The sequence below is a fragment of the Astatotilapia calliptera genome, chromosome 16 (genome assembly GCF_964374335.1).
Source record: "Astatotilapia calliptera chromosome 16, fAstCal68.1, whole genome shotgun sequence".
NCBI classification, from domain to species: domain Eukaryota; kingdom Metazoa; phylum Chordata; class Actinopteri; order Cichliformes; family Cichlidae; genus Astatotilapia; species Astatotilapia calliptera.
In genome coordinates, this window is record NC_137437.1 from 34,667,355 (window position 1) to 34,681,534 (window position 14,180).

Here is a 14,180-nt window from a genome sequence, read left to right on the forward strand (position 1 = left end):
TCAGTTACACAATTTTCTTATAATTTAACGTTTCTAATATAGATAATTTTTTGTAAATTTAAATATTTACTCGAAATAAACCACTGCATTTATTCATGCCTCTCAAAACAGGTGCTTTGTTTTGCAATCTTCTTTGCTCTTGTGATTAAAAAAGTCGACGAGGAAGATTTTCAAAATGTTCAATTTGAAAGAAACCACAGAAATATCGGTAAAATATCAAGAAAAACTCTAGAAAGCATACTTTCTTCCTCTTTTGTTTAAATACTGAACATTTCTTTGGCAACAAACTTCATCCACAGGTGAACAAATGTTTGTGCGCTATGGCAGTGTTTATGAGCCGCCGCCTCTGGCAGACGTAGAAAAAATGAGGAGGAACAGGATGCTGGAACAGAAAGCCTTTGCTCTAATCAAGGAGATACTGAGTAAGTAGACACACAAAGAACTGCGAATTAACCTGATTAAAACAAATTGAAGGAAATCTTCATCAACGACAGAAACTGCAGAAAAAATATAATAATTTTGACTACAACTTATCTTCCAGGGATGTTGTAAGTCTGACCTGAAATTAATGCTGGGTTTGACTTAATCCCCCTGTATGTTTCAGTCTACATGGGGTTCCTGTGGATGCTGCTGCTGGTGGCACATGGCCAGAGAGATCCAAATGCTTTTTACCTAAACACACACATTAAACAAAGCTTCTGTGGAAACGCCCCAGCCACCATGGCAATTCAAGATGTATTCAACTGGGCCAAGACATCTCTACTCAGTAACCTCTTTGGACAATATCCAGGTAAATATTTGTTACAAAAAGGACAGTCAAACAGGACAGGGCTTCGCTTTTATCTCTGTTGTAGACGTTGCCAGTTACTGGCCACCTCCTCTAATCTGCAGGCTCAGTAGACTGTTATCAAAGGACTATGGGAGAAATGGTTTTGCAGAGAGCAACAAAAGTCCATACAAGGATGTTATCAGAGTGGAAGTGGAAAGCATTTGATGACTTTCAACAAGGAGTCATGATTTCTGACCTAAAGCTGTTTATTCTGCTTCACTGTGTAGTTGTGTTCTTACTTTTAAGGGTTAGTGTTTAACCTTTTTTAGAACGTTCCAATAGCAGAACATACAGAAGGGATATAACCATATCTACACGAACAGGTGAATTCGTTCGAGGTTCCATTCGATGGTTTGTTTTGTTATTTCATAAAAGTTTTAGAAGACTTTTTTGTTTATTAAAGCAGAACACATGAACAGATTAATCCAGCTTTATGTCAAAGCAACTGTTTTGTGTCAAGTGTCATTTCATTAATATCTGTGTATTATTTTAAATATTGTGCCTTAAGTCTTCACTGAGATTGCAGTGATATCAAATCTGAACTTTGGTGCAGGAAGTACAGATTATTATTATCTATTATTCTATATTTCCTGCCTCTTTTTTACATGTGCCCTTTTATCCCTCAGCCGTTAAAGGTTGGTGGAGTACTGCTGTCACCCTGCCAGGTGGTCGGGCAGGCAGCGTGGACACCCGACTTTGTAAACACGATAACTTGAGAACAAGATAAGCTAGGACTTTCAAATAGGTGCATCAACTAAAAGGATTACACACATTCAGATCTTGAGGTGAAGGTCAGAGGTCTAGTTTTTTTTTGTAATCTTGTCAACACAAGACACATGACAGTTTTCCCAGCGTATGTTAGAGTGCTTTGACTTGAACCTTTTAGCTAAATCTATAAACAGAGGTGGGACCAAGTCATTGTTTTGCAAGTCTCAAGTAAGTCTCAAGTCTTTATCCTCAAGTCTCAAGTCAAGTCTCAAGTAATGTCAGGCAAGTCAGAGTCGAGTCTCAAGTCACTGGTGTAAAAGTCCGAGTCAAGTCACAAGTCTGAAACTTTGAATTTCAAGTCCTTTCGAGTCATTCAAAAAAACGAAAAAAAGAATGTTGCAGTTATATGCTAAATGTAAATATTAGACCATGTAATTTTTAAATCTGTGTTTTTCTCAACACATGACAAAATAGTGAACTTAGAAAATATACACAAATTGTGAAATTGCACCTCTTTAAAATGCAGCTCAATTAAACCTAGCTCCAAGAATAATTTTCACCGACAGTTCTGAGATAAGCTGCATGTTGTTCTTGGATGCGCTTGTAGGACCAGCTTTAAAATCGCATGACAAAAATATCATACACATTAAAAAAACTGTATCACCAACGTAGCCTGGACAACATTTGCTAGTTAGATGAAGTCAGCTATCTCATCGTAGCATATTTATATGCATATTTATAATCATACGGTTCTTGGAGTGAGTGCATACACTCATGAAGTTTAGTAACTTCAGGTCACTGCAACAAGCCCAGGTACAGTTTACCGACGGATGGGTGCAGGACCTTGAAATGCACCGTGTAGAACGAAAGACCATCGTACGTATCATAAGTTTACCAGTCTCACAAATCGTCGTCATAAATACACATTCGTTAACCGTTTATTAATAGGACCTTTGAGCTCAACGGTAATTAATCAGTAGTGGAAATAATTTCTGGTACCCATCACAGAAATGTAGCAGTGACAATAATACTGTATGCTGTAATCGCACTGGGCAATTAGTGATACAAAAAAACCTGTTTTATCCTGTGAATAAAAGTATGTTTTTGTCAATGTACCATAATAACAGAAGCGAAACGCAATATCATGTCAGGACAATATCATGTATGCACAATAAACACAATAAATAAAGGAGCATAGCGCGACAATTTCTGTTCAGCGCCAGACTTGCTTGTAACCTATATCACCAATTATTTTATGAAAATGACGTATTAACTACTAAAAAACACTGACCTTCGTGTAAATGCTTGGAGCAGACTAACCTGTGAGCTGGAGGGTTCTGGGACGTTATATTTGGTCTTTGAATGGCTGCAATCCAGGCCACCCGTCGCGTCTTTGTTACTTCGGAAACATGGCTGAACAATTTCTCTTCAACGACGTAATCCGATAACAACCGATCTCTTTACCCGTCGGCTTCCCGTGGCTGTCATGCGACCGGCTATTGCAGTTAATAATACAACAGCTTCTTGACATTTTTGTGTTTCTTTTTATCGCTGTGTGACTGATTTCAATTGAAAGTCTGTGTGCGCTAGTACCTCTTGCCACGAGTTCCCAGAATCCTTTGCGGTTCTACCCGTGAATGACGTCACATTTTCAATCTCTATATAATATGCATGTTAAATTTTATATTTGGGGTAAAATATCAAGTCTTTTCAAGTAAACCGGTTCAAGTCCAATTCAAGTCCCAAGTCATTGGTGTAAAAGTCCAAGTCAAGTCACAAGTCTTAGAACATTTTTTCAAGTCAAGTCTAAAGTCATAAAATTAATGACTCGAGTCTGACTCGAGTCCAAGTCATGTGACTCGAGTCCACACCTCTGTCTATAAATATATACATGCTACACAAAGGTTTCTCATCCTGAACTGCAATGATCTTTGCAGCTGGGCAGGTGCGTGTAGGTACGACCTAAAAAGACCGTAGCCTACTCAAATGAAAGATAAATGACAATAAGAGTGAAATGTAAAATACTGTTCCAGGATTCATCACTGATGGAAACTCGAAGCTTCTGGGAAATGCACGTCTTCGTCAACTGAGAGTGAAGAAGAACTCGTGTGAGATTGCAGGCCCCATGCTAAAGATGGTGCCAGGCTGTAGCGCTCCATATTCATGGGAAGCGGAGGACATGGGCTCCTACGGACCTGGCTGGAACACGTCTGTTGGAAATAACATCTCTGCAAGCATTTCCAGTCCCTGGACGTACCAGACACACTCTCAACTCAGAGCTTACCCCGTCTGGGGAGAATTGGCGCTCTACAGAGGGGGAGGCTTTTCAGTGGAGCTCGGCCCAGATTTACAAACTGCAACCAGGTCTCTACCTTAAGAAAAATCGAAAGAATACCCAAGATGCTGTGTTGTCTGAGAGTTAATAGTCTTCTTGGTTGGTTTTAAAATGAACATATGGAATATATTAACAACATTAATTCTTTAATATTTATCCACAGCACCCTCGACTATCTGTTCAACAATATGTGGTTCGATGTTTACACGCGGGCCATCTTTGTTGAGTTCACTGTTTATAATGCAAATGTGAATCTCCTCTGCATTGTCACGCTTTTGCTGGAGTCCCCTGCTGTAGGTAAGGAGAACTGTAATGCATCTAAAGCTTTGTTAAAGAAGACTCTATAGAATGGATAACACATCAGACTTTATTACTTTTCATATGTAACTCCAATCTACATTTATTCCCTTTTTACACCTTCATACTGAGAACTCCGACAGCCTATGATTGAGATCACATTAAGCTGTACGCATGTAAGTGAAGTCTTCTCTCTGACTTTGCAGGAGCCTTTCAGTTAAACAGTGAAATGCAGAGTGTTCATCTCTACCTGCCAGGTGACGGCCTCCACATCTGCATTATGACCGCTGAGATCATTTATATGCTTTTCATCCTCTATTACATGCTCAATCAGGTAAATACAAACATTATTAATACATAATGGAATCTAGTTCCAAATATTGTTTTCTATGTATCCAGTTAAATAGACTAACTTCATTTAGCCAATGAGGTTTAAACAAACTTAGAATGGCATCATCATCACTTTTTGGTTTCCTTACCATTATTTTCCTGAGAGTGAGCAGTTACTGTTTGTTACTGTGATCGGCAAGAATTAGTCTAACGTGGATTAACTACGAGTGTCGTGAGGCTGAACAGTCAATGAAGCCACTCTGCATGTTTCTATTAATCATTTTTTATTAAGTCGTTACTGCCTGTTAATCCAGAAGCAATTAGCAGCTAAATCAGAGCATGTCAAATGCTGTGCAGCTCTACTGTACTGTAATTACGAGGAAATTACAAAGTTGATGCTGATATAATAGCATTAATCTTATTTGTCATTCGTAATAATCCTTTTGCTTTTTAGTGCATCACTGAGTCACATGTTAATCACGTCGTTTCACTTCATTCAGGCTCATTGTGATCGTGGGTGTCGACCATTAACTGTAATTTCTGAGCCAATAAGCTCCTATTGTGTGCCCTTTGTTGCAGTCCCTTAAGATTATTATGGTGACATAAGCACACAGCTTATTTTTCTGTATCTGTCAAGATGTCATGTAGCTACACCCCCTCTGAAATTCACCTGGAAGTCCCAAAGACTGCATGTTAAATTAACTACAGTAAGAGCTTTAGACAACATATAATCTCAATTATTAAGGAGCCTAAATATCCATAAATGTGCTATTTTTATCTATCTTTGTATTGCTCTCTCATAAAGATTTTTAGGGTTAGATAAACAGTATACAGTAAATGCTTATACTTAAAAACCTCTTATGTGAGCACTGAGACTTTCATTAAATATGATCAGATTATTTTCACATGCATTTGGACATCATGGGACAAATCAGCACTTTTATTTGTGCAAATTGTCAACATATGTTTGGTGGTGTTCCTGCTAAAACCTCAACAAATGCATGAGCATGCAGACAACCCCCTGCTGGATTACATAAGAGCTGTTGCTCTCACTTCTTTTCCTGGAAAGGGGAAATTAATGAAGCAGCAGCGCTGGCTTTACTTCAAGAACAAATGGAACCTTCTGGAGCTTTCTATCATCCTGCTGAGCTGGAGTGCCGTGGCCGCCTTTATCCAGAGGACTCTGATCACGAACCGTGATATAGCATACTACCAAAACCACAACGACAAGTGAGATTAACGTAAAACTCTGCTTTAATTTTAGCTGTTTAACTGCAAAAACATGCCTCTCCCATGCTTGGTGTTATTTGGTGGGTTGTGTTTTTTACTCCACATCTTTCCTGTTTTTATAGGTTTGTCAGTTTTTACCAGACAGGCACATCAGAATCCCTTTTTCAGTATCTGATGGCTTTCCTGGTCCTGCTCGCCACTGTCAAACTGTGGCACCTGCTTAGACTTAACCCAAAGATGAACATGATCACAGCTGCACTGCAGCGAGCCTGGACCAGCATAAGCGGTCTTCTTCTGATCATTGTGATCATGTTGCTGGCTTATTCCATTGCAGTAAGTATCTGGTTCCTTTGACCAAATCTTGACTCCTCGCAAATAAATAATTTTGTATTTACATGGACAAGAACAGAACGCTTTTTGGTGGCGATCGGGAGGGTTATTAATTACAGCCTAATCTTAAAAGTAGAGACAGTGTCTGTCTCCTGAATCTGGTTCCACTGAAGAGTACTCTGAGGTCTTTAAGATAAGATGGGGAATGCTTGTTCAAAACCTTGTATCTGAGGAGAAAACTATAACACTTTGGACAACTTGAAAAGAGAACTTCTCTCAGATTTAACGGTGCTGCTCAGTCAAAGCAAAAAAATGTTCTCTAAAGCCTTTAATACAAAGATTTAAAAAATATATCTATTCTAAAAATGAATTAAAAAGATTAATTTATCTTAATAATTTGAGAAAATACACTTTTTAGTAAAATAAACAATGTTTTAAAAGTCAAGAACTCAACTCTTTGGAAACACTGAAAAATCTGACTTTGTCTAATCCAGCGGTCCCCAACCCCCGGGCCTCGGACCGGTACCGGTCCGTGAGTCGTTTGGTACCGGGCCGCGAGAGTTGAGGCTCAAGTGTAAAATGTATGGTTTTCGGGGTTTTTATCGGTTTTCAGCGTTATTTTGTTATCGTTTTTATCGTTAACTCGGTTTTCCTGGGTCTTTTTTTTTTTTTTTTTACTTTGATTTTTATTAGGTTATTTTATCATTGTGGACATACAGTAAAGAAAATAACAAACAGACATACATATAAACAAACATAGAGTCTGGAGTTTACATATCTTTCTCCATTTATCACATTGCAGAAAAAAAAAGAAAACCTATTATGTTATTTCATTTGTGTCACTTCTGAATGTTTTCCACTTCCTCCATAGTCTGTCGTATTTACCTCCCATCAGTCTAATGTTGAGTGTTATTTTTTCCATCTCTGAGATATCCTCTACAATACTGATCCAATCCCGCTGGGTGGGAGGATCTGGATGTAACCACTTCTTTGTAATTGCTTTTTTTGTTGCGGCCTGGGTCTTTTAACGTGTGTTATGAATAAATCTTCTTTTTTTCGGTACCAGTACTAGTTTTATTTTGTTGTATTTATCTACGACACCTTAAAGGCCGGTCCGTGAAAATATTGTCGGGCATAAACCGGTCCGTGACGCAAAAAAGGTTGGGGACCGCTGCTCTAATCAATATAATTTAAATTAAAACCATCCAGTAGTTTGATAAATTACATAAAAGTCCAAAACGAAAGGACAGCTGATGCTAATCTTTTCCACTGTGTGCATTAGAGGACTTGAATAGTGATGAGCGTTGACTGGAGAGCCGGGGCAGGTGGTGTTCATTACATTCGTAAATTTAAACTAATTCATTCTGTTATAGTACAGTGTCATTATGCTTTAAACGGTGCGTGAAATACCAATCAAGTAACCTCACTCCATTATCGCCGAGATTATTTAATGAAAATTGAAATCCATGATGGGCAGGAATGATCTCAGCGGTCCTTCTGCTGATCTAATGGTAATTTCTCTCCTTCAGTGTAACGTGATTTATGGCTGGAACCTATCCTCTTATAAAACTTTCATGGATGCTCTCATGACTCTCATCGGTTTGCAGATAGGCATCTTTAACTATGATGAGGTGAGAATGATCGTCTCAGGATTTGCACACATTAAGTCAACATTTTTCTTTTTCTGTCATTTCCAATTTGGTCAGTTAGTTTCAAAGTGGTAATAACATCTAACTGAGGCACTATCTTCTAGGTCCTGGCCAGCAATCCTGTGCTTGGTGGGTTACTCATTGGTTCCTGTATAGTTTTTGTGACATTCGTGGTGCTCAATCTCCTGCTCTCGGTGATCCTCATGGCATTCAATCAGGAGCAAAAATACCACAAGGTAACAAAAATCAGGATCATTTTTCTGTGTTTTAGTTATCCTCACCATACAATTTGACTCATTCAGTAGCAGTTGAGTAGTTCACGCATTTTAAATGTTACTGAATAACTCAGCTGATATTGTTGCTCTAGAGGAATAAAAGCTGAGCATTGGCCCAATGGACTTTTTAACCAGGTTTTTTGAGACAATATTGGCGAGTGAGAGGAAAATAGGAAAAGAAGTGTACCAGTTCTCAAAATAAATGGGATGAGAGGATCTGTTGTAACTACACAGGGATAACGTTGATCACATAGGAGAGTTGCTGAAGCTAGGTTAAGAGGAGAAGTGATCATCGGTGAGCAGCAGTGTGGCTTCATGCCACAAAAAAGCACAGGTGCCTTTTTGTGCTTCACTGTGTCTTTGTGGATCTAAAGAAATGTATAGATAGGATAAGTGGAAGCGAATGGATGGATGGATGGATGGATGGATGGATGGAACTTTGGTTCAGACTAAATCAGAGCAGCAAGGAGCTGCCATGAGGAACACCTGAAAAATAGGCCCATAGATGTGAAGGAGGATGTTCAGAGGGTTGATGTGTCACAAGAGCATAGAAGCGATAGGCTGAGGTGCCAAAAGAAGAAAAAGAAGTAACATTTGCTTATTTTCAATAAACTCTGGTTCCCAGTGTAAAGTGTACCCAGAGAAAAGATGACATGTCCTACAAAAAGCTGCAGGTTTGACACTGTCAGTCTGTTCTTGGCACTTTTTTTCCTGTTGTGTGATTTCTTAAGTTTACTTTGCAAATATCCACATTTTACTCCAGCTGTTTCCAGGCCACAGGCAGCAACCATCTCCCATTTCTTTAAAAATCTAAATGCAACAAAATTTTACCCAGTCATGCACCTCCTAAGCACATGGGCAAACTTCACTGAAATTTAAGCTTAAAAGCCAGATGAGTGCACCTCACAAAATCATTACATTCAGGTTTTGAGTGGACAAGAAGCAGACTTCCTTATTATCCAATCAGAAGTCTCTGTGTGTGAGTTTTTAACAGTAAATGAAATACAAACCGCGCTGTAACTCGCAAACTGAAAGGTTGAGGAATTAAAAGTCAAACTCAAAATATAAAACACTAAAGTCATGAAACCAAACTGGAACAGCCACAAATTCCTAACACTTGGCTGTGTTGCTTCCATTTTTATGGGTGTCAGTTATGTAAAAGCAGAGAAGGCAAACGCTTTGTCGTGTCAGTAAAGTGCACCATGATCTTGTAGAGTAATTATTAAGAGAATTTGCTTCTGTGACAGAACATTTATTCATCAGCAGAGACCCGACAGCTAAAAGACGACAAAAAAAGTGAAGTCAGTTTAAAAGTATGATTGTGAATGTCTGAGAAATATATATTTATGATGCTAATTAGCAATAATTCCTGTAAAAGGTTTCCTTGTACTCTAGTTTAAGCTACAATTTGCTGTCCAGACTGTTTGTTGGTATTTGTTAGACAGAAGCAGCCTGCTGTGTGCACTGATGGGATTGGAGATAATGCTGATATTGTCAGGCAGGAACCGTCTGGCTCGCTATCTGAAAACGCTAAGATTACATTTCTAAAGTTGTCACTTTGTGAGTAAGACAGCCCATATGGTTCCTGAAAACACAACTTAGTCTTTACACAGAAGTCGAGAGCAGCAGCCAGTAGCTTTAGGTAATGACATCAAAGTATCCCGTAATCTGTGAGTGCAAGAGTGAATTTTATTATTTCCACCATCGTTCATGTTGTCTGCTTCCTGTCCTTTTTGATAGAAATGTGTATTTATCTCAGGAAGAGTACTGACTTCTTATTCAGGAAAGACTGTGAACTCTGCAGCTTCTGCTTAAATGCACTGAAAAAAATGCAATTGAGTGGTTGTTACATTTACAAAAGTCTAACTTGTGATTTGAAGAAAATAATTTCATGTTTCTATGGTGAACGTAATTAAATCATGTAGGATCTGCATGAAGTTCAACAGCTTAATTTGTTCTTGTTGAGATGACACGATAGGATCTAGTAAGAGTTTCTCACTTGTCACGAAAGTCACAAGATCACATGAGATTTCAAACTGCAGGAAAATCGTTGGAGTTATAAGAGGCAGACAACTATAAACACACCATGTGTGCTATTGCTAATTATTGTGGTTTAACCTGTCATGGATAAAAAGGTACAGAAAATTCTGCATCAAGCCTTGAAATCATAGCTTTCCTACTTTTGCTAAACCTCGATTGGTGGCGTGGTGGTTAGTGCTGTGGCCTCATAGCAAGAAAGTCATGGGTTCAAATCCACAATCTGGCTAGTTTGCAGTGGGTTCCTTCTGAGCACTCTGGTTTCCTCCCACAGTTACCCATAAGTGTGAATGTGAGTGCAAATGGTTGTTTGTCTCTATGGGATAGACTGGTGAGCTGTCCAGAGTGTACCCTCCTCTTACCCTATCACTTCTCGGTTATGCCCCTGCAGCCCAGATAAAGATAGAAGGGTGGAAGTTGTTGTAAATCCCTTCACGTCTTATGTTAACCAGACTCTAGACCAGGGGTCTCGAACTCCAGGACACATCTAAAACCTGCAAGTTTTAGATGTGTCCTTGATCCAACACAGCTGATTTAAAGGCTAAATTACCTCCTCAACATGTCTTGAAGTTCTCCAGAGGCCTGGTAATGAACTAATCATTTGATTCAGGTGTGTTGACCCAGGGTGAGATCTAAAATCTGCAGGACACCGGCCCTCGAGGCCTGGAGTTCGAGACCCCTGCTCTAGACTTTGTTGAACATTGAACATACAACATGTAGTATTTAAGTGACCAAGTAGTATTAGGATAAAAGTTAGTGAATAGTGTTGGAATAAAGTGACAAAAATGTGAAGGATTAAAATATTCCAAGACCTCATCTTACGTCATCTAAACATGTTTCAATCATGTTTTATCGACACAAAATGCACAGGTTTATTGAATATGAATAAGTTGTGTTGCTGTAATTTAGTTGTTTAAGTTTCTGCCAAAGCAAAACAATTGTATGCAACCACTGTCCACTATTGAACCCGACATGTTCTTTTTTTAAGTGCAATGTTACATAACTGCAATTATTCAGATTAACTCAGGGCACTTTGGAGGGTTGTGAAAGCTTTTAATGATCTATTTCACTGGTGGCAATTAAGAGACATTACATAATTCAGTAGTCAGTGATACTTGTTTGCACAGTTTAACTGAGACAGCTAAGAGAATGCAATCAAATCTTTCACTAAGGATTCCAGGTTAAAAATATTCTGCAGAATCAAACTGACCAAAAATTGCCTCCAGGCCAGCAGGCTGTTTCTGCCAGTTCGATTTCGACCTGAGGTGTAATTCTCAGTGTTAATTAAAGCGTTCTGCATTCAGACAGTGTCCATTCTGTTAACTTTTAATGGTTTTCTAAGTCGCTGAGTGGGACTCCTAAACAGGAGTCACAGCAACAGTTCAGTTCCAGCATGGTTTATTTATTTATTTCTATTTTTAAAATATATGCTTTTACAAAGGGAAAACATTGATGTAAGTGAGGAAGCACAGCCGTTTTATTGTTACAAAGTAACCGTAGGAGCTGAACTGTACACCCACATTTTAGGATTCGTATTTCAAACTTGCACGAATATGTGCAAATGGTCAAAAGAGCTCTCGCCATCTGCAGTACTTTATTATGGATTTTGAATCTGTGCTTCCTTACCCAGCCTTCTGAAGAGGAGGAGATTGTCGACCTGATGCTGATGAAAATCTACAGTCTTTTTGGCATCAAACGTAAACATGCAAAAGACACCCGGGAGTCCGACGTGAGCGGCGGATGTGGCTTGGCCCAAAATAACAGCAGAAATATCTTAAGCACTTCTCCTGATTCCAACATTTTTCAGATGTCTGACAAATACGTAAACCTCTAAGGACGTACTGTACTTTTATTCCACGGTGTTCTCTCCTATCCTTTTTTCCCTCTTCTCGAGAGCATGCTGCACTGTTTTGTGAATGTGTGTAATAGCTTATCATAACACACAGAAATACATTATTTGTTGAGATAAATAAGATGTTTAGAGCATGTTGGATACTCAGGTTGCCAAAAACATAAGAACTATATGAGTATTTCATACATATATTGTAAGTATATAGTTTGTATGTGTCTCGTAATCATACAATCAATGTTTCAGCTTTAAAATAAAGAGAAAAATGCATTCATGTGTGTGATTCATGTGTTTGTGTCTAATAACCACTGTTATTCATTTAATATTCCCCAAACAGCTTTGATTTCTCTAAAACACGCTGTCCTTGCAGGTCGAGCTTACTGAAACTGGTTTGTTCACACAGTATCCACAGACACTGCAAAATAGATGAGAGTCCATCACCAAGCAGATCACAGCCAAACACACGCAGGCATCATTGGAGAGGCTTCGTCTTTTGCAGACTGTCAGGTTCTGACATCAGTGATGGATCTCATTTCTCACTTGTCATGTTTGGATGGTTTAAAAGACATTTTCATGCACTTTTGAGATATTTAAATTCCAACCACTTTTCATGAACCTAACCAAAAAGGTTTTGGTGCATAAAACTAACCAGTAAATTCAAGGTAACATAAATTAGGCAAATCAGAAAAGCAAAAGTCTTAAATGTAACATAAGCTGCAGGGTCAACAAGACTCAACTTCCACTCAGCCACAACAGCATTAACAAGCCAAAGTCAGGCAAAGATCATTTTAATATTCAACTCAGAGCTGCTAAACATGGTTCAGGTCCGTCTTCTCTATTCTTTTTCCATATGAGGGTGCTTTGTCACGCTGACCCAGAAAAAAGGAAGTATGTTTCTGCAGTGTCACTAAGTGAGAAACATTAACAGATGTGTGTGAGTTAAAATGTACTAGAGCGTGTGCTTTGAGCCACTGTGGACGTCAGGTTGTGTCTGAGAGACACAATGTTGGATTGTCAGCGTATAAGAGCACACTCGATCATGCAGCAGCGAACAGCGCAGAGGTCGTGACAGTTTCTGGTGGTTTTGAAAGTCAAGCATAAGAACATGCTGAGCACCCTTGAACATTATGAAAAATGAAAGTTAATAGGATTACCTTCTGACAAAAAGCTTACACAGTGTAAAGACAGCTGTTCACGAGGACTTTATAACCAACATTTTGAGAACCCCAAAGTGTACATCAAAGAACAAATCTCAGCAATTACTTTCTGAAAATAAAACTGCAATACTCTGGAAATCATGCAGGGTTGTGCAGGTCACATTCATAGATGAAGTCTAGGCCTATTATATGGCAAATTCTGCCTCTGTTGACATCCTGCAATCATCCTGGGTCCAGTAACTAAAGCAATTCAAATAGGTTCTCAACAACTTAGCAAGCAGTTTGCTGACTGTTGCATGGGAGATGGGTGGTCTCGTAGGGTGTCTTGCATTGAAATCTACTGCAATGACCCGGTTACTGCGTTCACCAGATATCAACACGATTTCAATCCACTCCTCACGTGCTAACCTCTTCGACATGTCAATGGCTGTGAACAAAGAGAAACTTGTAAATAACTCATGAAAGAATAAAGTTACGTTGAAACCAAGCACACCATTGTTTTTCTTGTGACATTACCAATAAGTTTGATGTGTCACATGGCCCTCTTCCTACTGAAAAAACAAAAGTTGGATCCAAGATGGCCGACTTCTAAATGGCCACCATGGTCACCACCCATCTTGAGGAGTTTGCCCCCTTACATAGACTAATGTGCCACAAACAGGACTTTAATATCACCAACCATTCCCATGTTATTACGGTGTATCCATATAAATGGCCCACCCTGTATATTTATATGTGTTATTTCATTAAAAAACCTTAAATTTAACCCACAACACAGTAAAGTATTGTTTCCAAAGTACTTTTAAAAGCATGTCCTGCCACTCCCATGACAAAAATAACTAAAATGTTTGCTGATTTTGCCCAAAGATGTTTATTTCCCCTCAATCAAAAGACTGCAACACATATTACCTCATAGTTCTGAGGGGACTTGGACTCAGGGTTTAGAGTTTTAATTTCAACTTCACTGCACTCCGTATTTTCTCTTTGGTTCTTAACTTGTGTTACATGCAGTAAAACTTTACCCTGAGGAGCCAGGGTCAGTAATAGAAGCTTGATGTCTTGAAACACTGCTTTGAAGCGTGGTTCAAAACATCACATGACCATGGCTAATTGAGGCTTTGGTGCATTTCATGCCAGTTTCAACATTACCTGCT

General features: G+C 38.9%; 1 protein-coding gene across 2 annotated transcripts in view; it reads left to right on the forward strand.

The window, feature by feature from the left end:
- LOC113008035 (polycystin-1-like protein 2) overlaps window positions 1-12,143 on the forward strand; it is a 46,636-nt gene extending 34,493 nt beyond the window's left edge. For both annotated transcript variants that reach the window (XM_080290543.1, XM_026145162.2), the window contains 11 exons: window positions 112-208; window positions 300-422; window positions 605-790; window positions 3,571-3,901; window positions 4,036-4,169; window positions 4,376-4,503; window positions 5,569-5,729; window positions 5,852-6,062; window positions 7,589-7,690; window positions 7,813-7,944; window positions 11,651-12,143. In XM_080290543.1, the coding sequence (XP_080146669.1) occupies window positions 112-208; window positions 300-422; window positions 605-790; window positions 3,571-3,901; window positions 4,036-4,169; window positions 4,376-4,503; window positions 5,569-5,729; window positions 5,852-6,062; window positions 7,589-7,690; window positions 7,813-7,944; window positions 11,651-11,854 (1,809 nt within the window). In that variant the 3' untranslated portion in view covers window positions 11,855-12,143. The remainder of the gene's footprint in view (window positions 1-111; window positions 209-299; window positions 423-604; window positions 791-3,570; window positions 3,902-4,035; window positions 4,170-4,375; window positions 4,504-5,568; window positions 5,730-5,851; window positions 6,063-7,588; window positions 7,691-7,812; window positions 7,945-11,650) is intronic.
- Window positions 12,144-14,180: the final 2,037 nt, after the last annotated feature.